General features: G+C 37.3%; 1 protein-coding gene across 4 annotated transcripts in view; it reads right to left on the bottom strand.

Annotated features, from left to right (window-relative positions):
- ADGRG6 (adhesion G protein-coupled receptor G6) overlaps positions 1–13,555 on the bottom strand; it is a 107,610-nt gene that overhangs the window by 60,707 nt on the left and 33,348 nt on the right. For all 4 annotated transcript variants that reach the window (XM_072331935.1, XM_072331934.1, XM_072331937.1 and 1 more), the window contains one exon: positions 3,711–4,052. In XM_072331935.1, the coding sequence (XP_072188036.1) occupies positions 3,711–4,052 (342 nt within the window). The remainder of the gene's footprint in view (positions 1–3,710; positions 4,053–13,555) is intronic.

Here is a 13,555-nt window from a genome sequence, read left to right as displayed (position 1 = left end):
TAGGAGCTCTCGATCACTTTTGAACAACCAGTCACCACACCGATGAATTTCAGATTATAGCGTTGAAGAAGATGATTATTCTCTGGGGGAGAATACATATATATTCTCGGTCTGTTCATGAAAGTTTTTATGCTACATTCAGGACGATGCTAAACTGTTTCTGTTAGGAAGATAACAGCTTTTATTTCGGACACATTGCTTTTTACTTATGTAAAATGTAAGTAAGTCTTGGCGGCTGAAATGCATCAGAGCGACCAGCAACAGACAGCTCACTGTTCTGAAATCCTCATCTGCATTTACGAAAGTGTTGTCATGACAAGAAGTCTGCCTCTGCTTCTTTTTAGAGCTCCTACCTTACTTGTCTTGCTTTCAGATCATGGTCTCACATAATGTACTTCCCTTTACATACAATAAAAATAACTATTTTACAATCATTTGTGGGGAAAATTGCTTTTCTGACATTTTCTAGGTTCACAGCTTTCAACTGTCCTTCAACTGATACTGGAAGAAATAAACCAGCTATTTGGAGTTCTGCAACAGTCTACACACCACATACCATATAGCTGCACTCATTTACTGCTGCTAAGGACATGGCTCATCTATGTGCTTTTGAAGGGTTGCAGGAGGCAACAATCAAGAAAGCCAGCATTTGTGTAGGCAGCAAACTTGTTATGGATAGCAGGATGAGTTCTGTGAAACTCATTTTGAAAACACTGTTCCACAAATATTGTTTTATTCACAGCTAATTCCCTCCCCAAATTTACCCTTTTTGTCTTTCCCCACCTATATTTTGCCATGCTTACATTTTGTATAAGGATGTACTATTTGTATCTTTTTAAGTACAATTGCTAAATAGAAAACTCTTGTGTATCTTTGAATGGACCTTTACATTCCTTTATCAAACTCAAAACTGAACAAACAATTTTATTGTTTTTCTATGTTCACTTCTAAGAAAAGAAGGAAAACATGGCTACGTAATTATAATACAGTAACCACTCTGTGAGAAAATCATGATATTGCCTGGGTATCATCTTTGTAATATTAACAAATGTCAGTTAGACAAGGAGGCTTTGAAACTCCAACAGTAACCTGAAGTGAGAGGAGGTAGCATTGCTGCTGTGCCTTTGGGAATTCTCTACAAGAGCAGGAGAGTACTGCATGGACATCTGCTGTGCAGATGTTTCATAATTTCAGTGCATGTGTGTTGATGATCTAATGTCTACAGGCTTTTATAACTTATTTTCTATGAAAGGAAAGCAGTACACTATCATCCATTTACCAAAACTCCTTTTCTGTATTCACTGCCTGGCTAAATGTTGCCATGTAGAATGTGGCCTATAGGTTATTAGCCCTATTTGCATGCAGCCAGATCTCCTTCATAACATCTGCAGTCAAATTCAAGTTGAGAGTTACCAGTTTGGATTAATGTAGGGAACCTGCTTTGGCAGGGGGGTTGGACTCGATGATCTCTAGAGGTCCCTTCCAACCCCTACAATTCTGTGATTCTGTGATTCAGGAAACTTCATCAAGGTAGCTTAACAGCAGGCCTTAACAGCGGTACCAAAACTAACACATATGTGAAAAATTTAAATGTAAGTTGCTGGTGAAGGTGACTGACACCTTCAGTCACACTGGAGAGTAGTCTTCTTATTCAAAATAAAAGGGTTTCTTCCAAGGCTATTTAACTGTAAGGGTGCTATCCATGAATGTATGTCACACTTCAATTTGTGGTGGAGGTAATAGAATCATAGAATTACCCAGGTTGGAAAAGACCTTGAAGATCTTTTGCCTTAGAAGAAATACCAATAAATATGGATATAAAAATGATTCTCTCCATGGTCCTCTCCTCCTCATCTGAGGGTAATATTGCCTTCCTAATAAAAATCATCTTATTTGTTAAGACTGAACACTAGTAAAGAGGAATAACACAATAAATAATGTATAATCTGATTACATATCATTTTATATGATATACTTGATTTTACAACTCCTTGAAGCAGAGAAACCTAATTTTGTTTTAAAATTCTGGAGATTATTTAAAAACATTATATGTGTAATAAGAATTTTGATATTTCTTTTAAAGAAAAAGATTTGCTTGTAACTTAAGAGATAGCTGAAAATTTCCTTGCTCTGTGTTTCTACACAACCAGCTGGTAGAACATCATAAGTGTGCTACAGCTGGGCAGTCTCCAGTACAAGGGGTACAGACCAATGGATTGAGAGAAGCCCTGTGGAGAAAGACATGGGGAACATGGATAAAAAGCTGGACACACCTGGTCTAACAGTGATAGAAAAAGGGGGAATGGCTTTGAACGGAAAAGGGAAATTCAGGTTAGATACTAGGAAAAAATTCTTTACTCAAAAGCAGTGAGGCACAGAAACAGGTTGCCCATTGAAGTTGTGGGTGCTCCACCCCTGGACATGTTTGAGGCCAGACTGGATGGAGCCCTGGGCAGCCTGAGCTGATGGGTGGCAGCCCTGCCCACAGTAGGAGGGTAGAACCTGACGATCTTTAAGATCCCTTCAAACCTAAGCCATTCTATGATTCTTTGATAAACCAGCTGTATACACTTGCAGCCCAGAAGGCCAACATGGGCTATCCTGGGCTGCATCCAAAGAGGGGTGGCCAGCAGGAAGAAGAAGGCTATTGTACCTCTCTACTCTGTCCTTGTGAGGCCCCATCTGGAGTATTACATCCAAGCCTGGGGTCTTCAGCACAAGAAAGATGAGGAGCAGCTGGAGTGAGGCCAAAATAGGGCCACAAAGATTATCAGAGAGCTGGAGTATCTACCCTACAAAGAAAGGATGAGGAAGATGGACTTCTGAAGAAAAGAAAGATTCAGGGAGAACTCATTGCAGTCTTTCAGTATCTAAATGGGGCTTATAATAAAGATTCAGAGACTTTTTATCAGAGCTTGTAGTAACAGGACAAGGGCAATGGTTTTAAATTAAAAGAAGTAAATGACCATCCCAATGTCCTCATTTATGTTGCTGTCCTTTACCATCATGTTAACAACTTCTTGCAAAATCTAAAAATGGCAAAATACAAATAAGTCACATACTATTTGTCACCTTCTCTGAGGGAGAAAATCATAGGTAGAAAAGTTACTTTTTTGCAGTTGCTAGAATTTTTAAAATCTAAGCATTACTATGTATTTATGAAAAGAAAAAAAAGGTCAAGGAATGCAGGTAGCAGTTTTGCAATGACAGTTTATCCCTGAGAGTTTATGTTACAGACGGGAAAAAGCTTTGAGGAAGTTCTGCATTTTGCATGAACTTCCCCCCATTGTAGGGTGATTCACTGGTACAGTGGTTTTGCCTCTCCTTGTTTCTTTTGGTTAAGAACTTGCTCATGCTGGTCTTCATATTTCTGTATGTATGTCCCACTTTTAAAGTGCCCAACATGAACTGGCTGAAAGAGGCACTGCTGGGCCTACCATCTTTGTGAGATAAAAGTTCTTTCTAATGTACTAGAGGATGCCATGTCCCAGAATAAAATAATTTACTTTCATCCACAGAAAAGTAAATTAGTCAAAAAAAAAAGCCCCATACAGAAGTCTGTAGCATTACCTTGCAGCTTTCCTATTACCCATCCCTCTCAAGGAGCACATAATTCCTTTATAAAGTTTAATTCTAATAACCTGTAAGAAATTTACTTCTAGCAGGACATTTTTTCTATAAAAGGGATAAACTGGTTTGTGTTTACTTACTTCGTATATAGCTGGCATTAAAACCTTTCTTTTGGATACTGAAGTCACTTTTGAAAGACACAATCATTTCATTTCCAGTAGAATTATATGATAATCCCTTGGCAGTGATGCCACACAGGTTCATTGGGCTCTCTCCATTGTCCAGTGTCAGTGAGTCATAAATGCAGCCCGGAGCTTCTTCAATGTCAAAATCACTGAATGTTAGCTGTATAATGAATCCGTGAGGTGCTCGGATGATCCATTTACAAGATTGGCTGTTGGGATAATCACTTGGGTAGCATGGAGAAGTGAAAACTCCAGAGGGGTCAGTTAGCACAGTCCTACAGTTGTAGCATCCTTGAGCTGGGAATGAAAACAAAAGGAGATATAATTTAACAGGAAATTAATTGCTAATTAATTGACTAAGTATATTTCTATACATAAAAACATGAAGAGATATGGGAGAAAGAAGGGCAAAATAAATCCTCATTTCTGATCTGCCAAATGCTGGAGGGATAGTACAGCAAAATACTTTTTTTATGTAAGGATTCCCATACAAAAGGAACAGAAGTTATACTGCTGAATGTTCATCTATACAAGCAACATATATCTGCCATACATACTGACTCACTGTGAAAACAATGGAGAAGCAAAAACATTTTTGAATTCTCAAATGTGAATGAACTGAAACTTCAAAGATGATGACTGGTATCCTTTCTATCTTTTGGCTGCTGGACAGATGCTGGCTGCTGCTATTTTGCAGCTCCATGCCCTGTCATTGTTCCCAATGGAATGTCCCTGGAATGCAGCAGCACAAGAGATGGGCAGAGGGGCCACAGTAGCAGCATTCTGCAGTATCCAAGGTTAGTCATCAGCACTTCCGGCAAGTGCTTTCCACATCACCCAGAAGGGGAGCAGTGAGCCACTGGCCTCTGAATCAGCACATTACTGAGCTCTTCCCATGCTGACTCAGCTCCACTGAGAAGTTTGTGGCAGTCAGACTCTAAAATATTCTCATCCTCTTCCTCATGCACCTTGTTCACCTGCTGTGCTCCTCTACAAGAATTTTTTACAGTCACCCTGTAGTGTATTTTATTACAGTGAGTTGCCAGCTGTTGAAAGCTGTGAGTTTGCCAAAGCAGCAGAGAGCAAACTAGATGGGAGCAGAACATGACCAATAGATAACTGAAGAAACTATGCATCATGTTTGTGCCAAATTACTTCCCAAATATTTCATTAGGCCACAATTGTGCATCATGCAACAGACTAAGCTAAAAACAGATAAACAAGTTGTTCAGCCCTAAAACAGGAATAAACACAACAAACTTCTCCAAAGTACTCTCAGCTTTTCTTTCCACTGCTTGGTTCCTGATGAATCACATTCATATGTTGTTCAGCTTTTGCAAGACACTGACTCTGTGAACTAACATGGCAAAAACAACAACAACAAAAAAACAACAGCACAACCAAAAACAAACAAACAAACAAACAAAAGTTTACATCTGAAAGGAGAATTCCTAGTTACATTGTGCAGAAAGGTTGTCGTATATCATATGTCCCCTAGGAGGTGAAGAGATTAGTAATTAATTGGATTTCCAAAGTGAAATACAGGCTGACTATGTAAGAAATGTTGGAGTCCTATTTGAGGTAAAAAAAAAAAAAAAAAAAAAAAAAAAAAAAGATTATCTTAAAGATTTTCAATTATCCCTGAGAACACTTCACTCCTAATGTTGGAAACATTTTCTGAGCAGAACAAGCTGGAGTCTGTGTAATCTAACTTCTCTGCAAATCTGTACAGTCAGAGGACTGCACTCATCTGCCCTGAAATCTTGCTGTTCCATTTATTAACTAGATAGAGAATATTTAATTATTAGTGGAATGAGCATAAATTCAGCAGTTGTACAATCAGATGATGACTTTGTGCAGAGGATTTTGCAGATACATATCATTTTCAGAAAACAATCCTAAACTGAAGAGAGGAGGAACAAGAAAAGCAGCTGAGCCATAAGCCAGAGGTCTCCTAGTCCAGAGCAAATAAGACTCTACAAGGGGAAGGTTGGCTCTGGATGAGGCAGCCCTCCAGAGTCTTCCTTCATGGAATACTCCATTATTTATAGGCCTGCCTTCATTATTTCTAAGACAAGGGATACAGTGGCTGAGGAACTGGTAATATGTTGTACCCTCTTTCCTACTCATTCCTACTAAAGAAGTGACACAGAACTATGCGGGCAACTGAGAGCTTTCTCTGTGTATCAACTACAACCAGATCAATCTGGAGCCAAAGGCTAAGCTCTTACATTATGAAACCACATATGGTTGCTAGAGCACTCTCATTCAGCACTGGATCCCTTAAGTATAAATTTAGTGGCATTATAAACCATTGCTGAACTCAAAGAGACTGGAGGAAATGTGACATTTGTCAGTAAAAGTTGTTTGATGCACCTCTCAAACCAGTAGGATATTACATTCAACCTAAGACTGGAAAGGGCAGATTTGTCCACCAGAAAGAACGGACATTCTTAGGATAAGCCTGACTTCACTACTTTTATTGATCACCATCAGCCAAAACAAGACTCATCTCTTTTATTTATCTTTCTCCTGAGCATTTACAATTATCTCAAAACTATTTTTAAAAAATATCAGAACACACAGCAAAAATACTTCTATCTCTGTTGTCACTGTAAATACAGACATGTAGATATTATTTATTTTACTGTTTGCTTGTTTTTTTAAACTCATTTAATCATTTTACACATTCACTGACATACTCTCATGTCATTATGTCCATATTGTTTTGCTAGTTTTATAGACCTAATGAAGTAAAAAAAACACTCCTAAATGGAGGTAGGAAAATAAGCATTGTACACTTTACATACGTAGAAGAAACAGATTTGGTGAGGAAAACAGCTTTCATTTTGGCATAATGGCTGTTCTGTCCATGACTGCAATTTGAAGGAGAAATATCCTGTTTTCATGTAAATGTCCACAGTAGTAAGTAAAAGGGAAAGAAAACAAACAACAAAACTATATATAAACAGAATGGTTTTGAATGGAACTTTTTGCACAGCTTCTCATGAGACAGTTATTTTTCTATAAACACCACCTATTTTACTCATTAAAAAGAAAAATTGCTGTGGCGACTCTAGGCTGTCAGCCAAAGCTGACAGATATTTTGCAATCCCATTGGCCCAGAGCAGTTCTGAACTGTGGATACTGAATACTTATTTCAATACATGCCACAAGCATTTCTGCAAGCAATATGAGATAGTTTATTAATTTTAATGGGAATAAATATAGGTATATTTCCTTGGTCAAGAACTCTAAATGCACAGAACTTGCCTGTCAAGTATTTTGTTATCATCATAGACCACAGGAAATATACTCTGTAAAGTGAAAAAACTTTCACTTTTTCTCCCCTCTTGAATATGCTAAAAGACATAAAGTAAACACTCTCCCCATGCTCTGAAATCAAACACTTATTTTCCACATTACTTACACTGAAAGCTTCACATGGCACCTCATTTGTTTCCTTCATGAGAATATCCTGGATAAGTAGTTTTCATTTCATAATCATATTATTTTTTTCTAAAGGACTTATGCTTCACTTAATAAATGAGTAGTTAAGAATTTAGTATGACACTGGAACACAATACTAAAAAGTAAAACTAATAAATTCTTCTAGAGCATTTTAGAGTTTTCATGAATGTTAACTGACCACAAATGCTGATGGAGAAGCAGAATTTTCCCTCCTGTCATGCCCATTTTGTAAGGGTAAAGTTAGACATAGATAATGGGCAAAAATGGCAAGTTTCCATGGATTTTGAGTTCCCAATCTGAGAAACAAGAGTTCTGATTTTCCTTAGCTACTTAGTATTTGTACAGGATTTTATATGTCCAAAACATACCACCAGTAACTTTAAACTGCAGTTGGGAAAGCAGTCTGCCCAGCTGGTCCACTTTAGAAAATAGAAAAAATGAGTACTTAGTGGCCAACAGCAAACTGTAGTTGTAACAATTTCTTTGCCTTTAAAAGGAACTTATGAGGGAAGGGGGGGAAGAGAATCCTGTTTTCATGGCTGTCAGTTTTTCCTAGCTACGAGACCATTCCTTTTCTTCTGTGAATGTGCTGCCTATTTAACATACCTACCTTTTAATTTCTACAAAGGGTTAACATTCTTGTAGAACTCTTTCTTATACCATCCTGAATCATCTGAAACTAAAGGGCTAAGGGAACCAGTATGTCATTAACTAAAGAGACCAATGCGACATACATGACTAATATAGACATGTGTACACAAAATAGGATATATTACATATATATATCCTATATTTATATAGGATATCATAGAATCATAGATATGCTATAAGATGTATCATATCCTATAGAACAAAATTAATAGCCCACCCTGACCCATCAAATTATTTTGTGCTTTTAGAGCCTTGGCACATACATTTGAATTAGAGAAGACACCTGCAGACACTGAGATGTCATCTGGAAGTGGCTTTCACAAGCCATTCGTGAACAGCTGAAACCACAGAGTTATAATGTTGACCACTGGTTTAGAGAAGGAAACATTCTGTATAACCTCTTTCCATACATTCACACTTCCTTTTTTCCACTTTTTATGCCTAAAGTACTTCAGCACTTACCTCCAAAATCTATGCTAATACATCTAATTTTCTCTAGCTCCATGTATTCCTCTATTTCTCTCCACTGTCATAATTTTTCCCCTAAACCTCATCTTTTGCCTTACCATATTTTGCAGTTAACTCTTAGTCAAGAGTTTTGACTTTTACTTCTCTGTCTGCTTTCACTTCTACTCTTAGTCAACTGTGGAGAATTGATGGACAACAAATTTTGTTTGGCGAATAATTTAAAAAAAAAAAAAAACACAAAAGCAATTCAGCTTGAAACATTGCTTAATTCAGCTCTAACAGATCAAAGTGTGAAAGTTAGGATGAGAAGTAAACTGTGCCTATGGGGAAAAATATCTGCTCTTATAATTCATTCATTATACAGTTTATTTTCACACTGAGTTACACCTTGCAATGAGATTTTTCTTTTTCCATCCACTGGCTGTAGCAATGAACTGGCCCTTCTTTCCAGCATTTTCCACCTGACAGAAGTGCAAATGACTACACAGCGTAGGCAGTAACACAGGATACCAATGATAGACTGTGTGGGTTGAATTAACACTGTTTTTCAGTATTTTTTTAAAATCAATTGAAAGATTCTGTCATAAAAGTAAGATTTTGGTATAGAGTTTAACTCTACTTCTCCTGGTAGAGGAGACATATTTCATATGAAAATATCCTGAAATAAATCTCTGTAAATATGGGACTGAATTTTCAGAAAACGAAACAAAACAGTTTATATTACCTTCTGTCTTACTCAAGTGAACAATAAAATCTCTCCTGCTGACAGAACTAGACAAATCCTAAACCACAGGCAATCTTAGATCTTAGCCATGCTGTATAGCACTTTAGATATATATAAAGTCTAAAAATAATAATTATTTTCTTTTATCTATGCATTTCAGATTCTTTTAGCACTTTGCATACATTTGAAAAGGAAACAATTGCAAGCCCTGTCACTTTGGAATAAGTAAGAAAGGAGCAGATGGAGATGCCACAATGTAGTCACAGAGAGGTATTTGGCAAAGTCGAAAATAGAAGTGAAAACTTAAAATTGTTCGTGGTAACAGTATAAAAAAGTATCTATTATAATGAACATTAGGCAACAAAAAGTCTTGCTTTATAATAAGCAAGTAATTTTTTTCCCTATTTCAAAAATGCCATAGTAGAACAGATCTACAGAGATACAGCCAAACATTAGGTTAAACATACTTATGACATAAATAGATGGGTGAGTGAGGTCAGTAGTGGACACACCTGCAGACAAGTGAGGGGAAGGGCCAAACCACCAAGATGTGGGTGGGCTGGAATGGCTACAGAACAAACAAACCCATGTTATTTCAATATGAGACAAAAACACTAAACCCAGAACAGCTATCACACAGCAAAGGCTTAACGGTAGCCTGTTTCTCCCATTTAAAAAATGATTTCATGCAAGGAATCTGTAAATGCACATAAATATCTATTTGCAAAAGGCTGATAAATTTCTCGCAGGTATGTCTCATCATTCACTCGATATAAATGAAAGAACTATATGCATGCTTACTACCATCTATAAGTTCTACAGAAACTCTTATGCAGAACAATGAGCACTACACTCTTCTGAAGCCTCTTCACACCAAACCACCCTGCCTTCTCTCTGTGTAATACATAATTTGTTTGATTTCTTTCTGAGGAAGTACAGATGAGGAGAGGTGAGAGGTTTACTTTGGCTTCTTTGTTTGCTTTCCAGACTGCAGAGGCTGTTTGATCTGCCAAAAGGATCCTTGTTTTGTCATATTACACTGGCATGAATAAAAACCACTTTCACAGCAGATAATACTAGCACACATCAGAATCCTTGAATTAAGCACACAAAACTAAACTTAACTATCTAAGCACACCCCAAAAATATTTATTTATTTAGGCTAAATAATGGAATAATATAATACATAAAGACTCTCTTTGCTACAAATGGAAGGGATATAAGATTCTGATCATGACATGTATAAAAGTTTGTGTCTGTAGGTATAATGTGATAGGGTGAGGTCACCTTCCCAGTCATGTTTTCAGCCCTTAGCACTGCCCTCAAAAATTCTGAGTGGGGGATCACTACACAGTAGCAGCCACAGGTGAGGCACTGTGTGGACCCAAGCAGTGAACAAGACCATGTTATTGTCACTAATTATAACCACTTTCTTTTTCTTCTAAGGGAAAACATAATAACTGGACCAGCATGAGCTAACACACATGCAAGCACAGAGATCCACTCTGAGGCATATATTGCATATGAAAAGTTAGTGACCAGATGTTGAATTAATCAACATGAAGCATTTTACACCTGGCCTGATGTCCACACAACTATCCATACTGTTTCTTCTTTTCCTTCCAAGGGTAATTCTAGATTTCCAGCTTACTGATTGAATTAACCTGGGGAGAACAAGGGATTGATTTTTTTTTTTCCCCAAACTGTCAGAAAAATAGTTCCTTCCAATCCAAAGTGTTTTTTTGTTTGTTTGTTTGTTTGTTTTCCCAAAACTACCTTCTTCCTGAAGACAAGCTTTCGTTCTAATGCAGCAACAAACTTTCTAAAAACATCACTAAGTCAAGGTGCCTTATTCCCTGTCTTTCTCTCTTGAAAATAAATTCATTATTTCTTTTGGTAGGGTTCAGCCTCATACCACCACACTTTACTAGCTGAATATTACATTATCTTCCAGCTCTGCAAAGGCATTAGTAGTAGGACTGACACTGGTTAATATCTGTGTGAAGAAATTAACTTCAGATTGCCTTTGGGGGGCTTTAGGTTTCTCCTGCTACTGAATAATGAACGTGCTGGTTACAAAACACTTGGCAGTGTAGTGAAACTTATCAACAAATGAATCCCAGTGTAATTTAAATAATACTCTAAAACATTTCTAAAATTTTTATGTTAATAGGTGTAGAATATATAGAATCCTCAACAAGATAAACATTATCAGCTTTTGTGTGAAACCATCTGCATTAGCCAAACTGAAATAAAATAAAAAATTTAGGAACTTTGTACATCTTTACATTATCCTACTTTGGCTGCCACACATAACCAAATGCTTTTTGCACAGCATGAATATAATAAAGATGCAATTACAAATATATATATATATTCTGTTTTATTCTTAGTTTGCAAGTGTGACTTCTGTTGATTTGCAATAAATGCTACTTTCAGTACTATTAAAACCTCAGTCCGGACAATCATTCTGCACTATTCCCATTGCATCATCTGCACAGTACTCCCTGTACCCAGCAAGAATTGTAGGCCTCCATATTCCTGACTGGAAATAGCATATAATCCTGGCAGAGCCTTTTATAATTCAATGAAAGGCAAGACTGTACTCTTACAAAATAATTCAACAATTGGATTTTGGCCATGGAAGCCAGGAGAAAGAGAGTTCTATATCCTGGAAAGTCATATCAGCTTGCCTCCATCTTTTGCTGATGCAGTATGCCTTTTAAAGGGTTGAACCAGTAGTTGCACCTAAGAATAATAAAATTCACAAGATCTCCTTGCAGGCTAATTTATAGACACACATGAATGTGTAACTGCTGTTTGTGAAGTCACTTACTGTTCCTGCTTCCTATTGCTCTAACCCTGCTTACTAGATTATTTAGAAATTAAATTTTTACTTAAATTAAATAAGTATATATGTTTTTTTTTCTCTCTCTCTTATTAGACAAGAATAGGGTTTTTTAAATGTAATTACATGTGGTAAATGGAAAACTGATAAAAGACAATAATTTTTCATGTTACATTAGCCTGTGGGACTCTGACCAGCAAAACATTAAAGCAGGAAATCTTAAATTCAGAAAGCCAACAGACATTTCACTAAGTACCTAGAATACTTCAGAATCTCTGCAAACATATAATAATTAATAAGATAGATATAACTACAGGAATTTTAGATTTCATGGCTTACACCTGAAACTAATATAAAACAGCTAATCGAACAATGTATCAATAACCCCACCTCAATGGCTAAGAGCCACAGAACAGTCCTAGGCTCTGGGAGTTATGTGCCAGTGCCGCTAATGTCCTGGACTAGGCCCTGGCACTCCTTATCAGGCAGCTCATCTCCAAACCATTCCTGGGCATGGCTCAGTAGCCAGCAGAGGCCAGGGACCAGTCCAAACCTATAGCCAATTATGGCTACCGTGGTTTGTATAACAGTGTGAATTTGGGACACTGAGTGAATTGGCCTGATAGGCAGAGAACGCTCCTGGGCCAGCACATGTGTAGGAAAAGGAATGTAATCATGAGAGGTAGAGTACTAGGTCCTATATCATATATCTTGTGTAAGAGCCAATGATACAGTTCTTGCTAGATTTAATGATTCAAAAACTACATGTAAATCAAGAAGCAGGTAGTAGCACAGCCAATTTCCAACACAGTAATCATAGTTATCTTTCAGGATACACTTGATGTCAGTAACCCTAATAATGCAACAAAAATGAGAAGCTTAGCTTACTTTTAAATCTGAGGTTAAGTTTAGAAAAGCAGAAGTAACAAGAGCAAGTTACTGAGTCACACAGTATCTACCAGACAACACGAGCAGCAAGCTGGTCTTTCATAAAAAAACCCCACAAAAAACAAAAAACATCCAAAAAACAAAAACCCAACTAAAAACCAAAAAACCCGCATAAGCTGTGACAAAGCTGTATTGCATGGTCCTACATTTGCAGAGCATTTAATACTTGCTTTTGTAATTAAGTTTCTAAAAGGCAGCAGAGCAATTCTTAGCTCTTTCTGTAAGGGGTACATACAGTGGACTGAAACCGAACACTGGGTTTAGGTTCTTGTTTGTCAGACTGCTGAGACATTGTAGGGAATTACAGAATCACAGGGGTTCAAAGGTACCTCAACAGATAATTGATTCCAACCCCTCTGCCAAAAAAGGTTCACAGATAGGCTTCCAGATGAGTGCTGAATATCTCCATACAAGGAGACTCCACAGCCTACCTGGGCAACTTGTTAGTTGTTGTTAGTCTTAGACTAAAGAAGTTATTCTGTGTGTCAGTATGGAGCTTCCTATGTTCAAATTTTAGGCCATTACTCATTGTCCTATTGCTATGCGCCACTGAGAAGAGCCTGGCATCATCCTTCTCCCTTTCATCTACCTTCAGATATTTATAAACATTTCTCATATCCCTCCTCAGTCTTCTTTTCCCCAGGTTGAACAGACCCAGGTTACTCAGCTTTTACTCATACAGGCGATGCT

Source organism: Excalfactoria chinensis, chromosome 3, assembly GCF_039878825.1.
Source record: "Excalfactoria chinensis isolate bCotChi1 chromosome 3, bCotChi1.hap2, whole genome shotgun sequence".
Classification (NCBI taxonomy): Eukaryota; Metazoa; Chordata; class Aves; order Galliformes; family Phasianidae; genus Excalfactoria; species Excalfactoria chinensis.
This window is presented reverse-complemented; position numbering and strand designations above follow the sequence as displayed.